Source organism: Ranitomeya variabilis, chromosome 1 (genome assembly GCF_051348905.1).
Source record: "Ranitomeya variabilis isolate aRanVar5 chromosome 1, aRanVar5.hap1, whole genome shotgun sequence".
NCBI lineage: Eukaryota > Metazoa > Chordata > Amphibia > Anura > Dendrobatidae > Ranitomeya > Ranitomeya variabilis.
The window spans coordinates 538,290,992-538,293,611 of NC_135232.1; the positions used below are offsets into that span (position 1 = coordinate 538,290,992).

The 2,620-nt window shown below is 46.5% G+C and overlaps 1 protein-coding gene across 1 annotated transcript; it reads right to left on the reverse strand.

Moving 5' to 3' along the window:
• Nucleotides 1-789: 789 nt before the first annotated feature.
• LOC143800756 (uncharacterized) lies at nt 790-2,415 on the reverse strand. The gene is made up of 2 exons (XM_077281212.1): nt 1,091-2,415; nt 790-918 (listed from the first exon to the last, which is right to left on the reverse strand). The coding sequence occupies exon 1, from the start codon at nt 2,393-2,395 to the stop codon at nt 1,406-1,408; it is 990 nt and encodes a 329-aa protein (XP_077137327.1). The 5' UTR covers nt 2,396-2,415; the 3' UTR covers nt 790-918; nt 1,091-1,405.
• Nucleotides 2,416-2,620: the final 205 nt, after the last annotated feature.

Here is a 2,620-nt window from a genome sequence, read left to right on the forward strand (position 1 = left end):
GGGCTAGGCACATGGGAGCCACGGACCAGGGATGTGAGGGGCCAGAGACATTGGGGCCTAGGACATGGAGGCCAGGGATGGGGGACATGGGACCAGGTACATGAGGACCAGGGACATGGGGGATATGAGACATGGGGGCCAGGGACACTGGGGCCCAAGATGGGGGACATTATTAATTAAAGTGGCCAGGTTGAGGGACTTAATTACTGTATGGAAGCCAAAATGAGGAACATACATTATTAGTTTATTGTGGCAAGTGGATGGACATACCATATATTTCGGATTATAAGACACACTGGACCATAAGACGCACTTAGGTTTTAGAGGAGGAAGTTAGGAAAACAATTGAAGCAAAAATGGTCAATTCTGTACTGTAATATCCCTTTCCTGGTATATATGGTACCTCATCCCCATTCTGATACACATGGCCCCTCATCCCTATCCTGGTATGCATAGCCCCCTCATCCCTATCCTGAAGTGCATGTCCCCATCCTTATCCTGGTATGATTGGCACCAACCCGGTCCTGGTATGCACAACCCCATCCCAGTCCTGGTATGATTGGCCCCATCATGGTCCTGGTTCGATTGGTCCCATCATTATTCTGGTATAAATGACCCCATCCTGTTCCTGGTATGATTGGCCCCATCCTTTTTCTGGTATAATTGGCCCCATCCCATTCCTGGTATGATTGGTCCCATCCTTTTTCTTTTATAGTTGGCCTCATCCCGTTCCTGGTATGCATGGCCCCATCCGGAAACATTAATAAAAAACAAAACATTACATTCTGTTCTGTCCTCACTAAATGAGGCAGGCTCATGTAGCTATCCAGTCAGCTAAACCGCTATACCGGGTCCAATAAGGAGACTGTGGTTGAGTCTGTGCTTTATTAAACGTAGTGGTATATTGATGCGGTGAAACTGTGAACAATGATATACATAGAATCAGTGCATGGTAGGGAACAAATACATACTACACATGATAAACGTTATGCATTACATTTAGAAGGCTAGTAACTGAACTAGGAGTACAACTGGTTAGGCTAGGCTAATATAGAGCAGGAATTATCTAGAGAAAAACATAAAGACATACCGGCAATGCAATCGCAAGGGGAATGAAGTGTAAGCGTCTTCCCTGGAAGGCAAACTAGAGGAAGTGAATGAAAACTGGAGGGAAATGTGGGCTGAGCTACCATAATGCATTGCAAAGGAGGATCAGACATAAAAAATACATAGCAGAAAAATAGAACAGTCAGCATATCTCTGACCGCTAGAGGGAGCCAAAGCACTACAGATAAAGGTATGAATATATCAAGTCCTGTATACTGGCTGAGAAACTGCAAATTATACAAACAGATAATGGAGGTAACAATTTAGATGGCGGAGACAGAACACTCCCCGTCTGACATCAACGGATGTCACTACTCCTTTCTTCTGAAGGCAACAATAGGACCAGTTCAGATACCGGTCTGGAAAATGTCTTAGGTTCATTCCCTTTGGTCATCCTTAGTTCAACTTTGCGGACGTTGCCGTCCTTGCTCGGGAACGTTGCGGTAACTAGACCAAGTGGCCACTGGTTCCGGTGAATTTGACAGTCCTTCACAAGAACAAGGTCACCTATGTTCAGATTAGGTTTAGTAGATTGCCACTTCGTACGTGGCTGCAGGGTAGACAAATATTGTTTGCGCCACCTGTCCCAGAAAGTATTTGCAAGACTTTGTACCTGTCTCCATTGGCGCTTGTAGAGGTCCTTAGCGTCGAATCCTCCTGGAGGGGCACTGGACAGTCCCGTTTTCTGGGTAAGTAGAGTAGCTGGAGTCAATAGCAAGGGCTCCTCAGGGTCGTTAGGAACTGGAACCAGGGGTCTTGCGTTAATTATAGCTGCAGCTTCTGCCATGAAGGTGATGAGGCTTTCATGGGTGAGCCTCGCTGTTCCTTCTTGAAGAAGAGTGGAGTCAAGAATCCTCCGTACTAGACCAATCATTCGCTCCCAAGATCCTCCCATATGTGAAGAATGAGGTGGGTTGAATGACCATGTGCAACTTTGGTCACTGAGGAACCTCTCAAGAGTCTTATAGTCTAGATTTGAAGGTATTCCCAATTCCTTTGCTGCACCGACGAAGTTGGTACCTCTGTCTGAGCGTATGTGCTTGATAGGACCACGGATGGCAATAAAGCGTCTTAAGGCATTGATGAAGCTTGACGTGTCGAGGGACTCAATGACCTCTATGTGGACGGCTCTGATTGACATGCAAGTGAACATGACTGCCCAACGTTTACTATTGGCTTGGCCGCCTCTAGTACGACGTGTAACAACTGACCAAGGCCCAAACACATCGAGACCAACGCTGGTAAAGGGAGGGTCTGGGCTGAGTCTATCTGCTGGTAGGTCAGCCATCTTTTGAGTTTGAGTCGAACCACGAAGCTAACGGCAGGTAATACATTTGTAGATGACACTACTGATGAGTCTCTTTGCACCGACGATCCACACACCGGCAGACCTGATGGCTCCTTCAGTAAATAGTCTTCCTTGGTGCTTGACCAGATTGTGGTAATGTTGTACAATTAGGTAGGCAACATGACATTTTCCGGGAAGTATAAGAGGGAATTTCTCCACAAACTC

Coding starts and splice junctions, on each gene's coding strand:
- LOC143800756 (XM_077281212.1), bottom strand. CDS start 2,395: ATGGCTGACCTACCAGCAGATAGACTCAGCCCAGACCCTCCCTTTACC.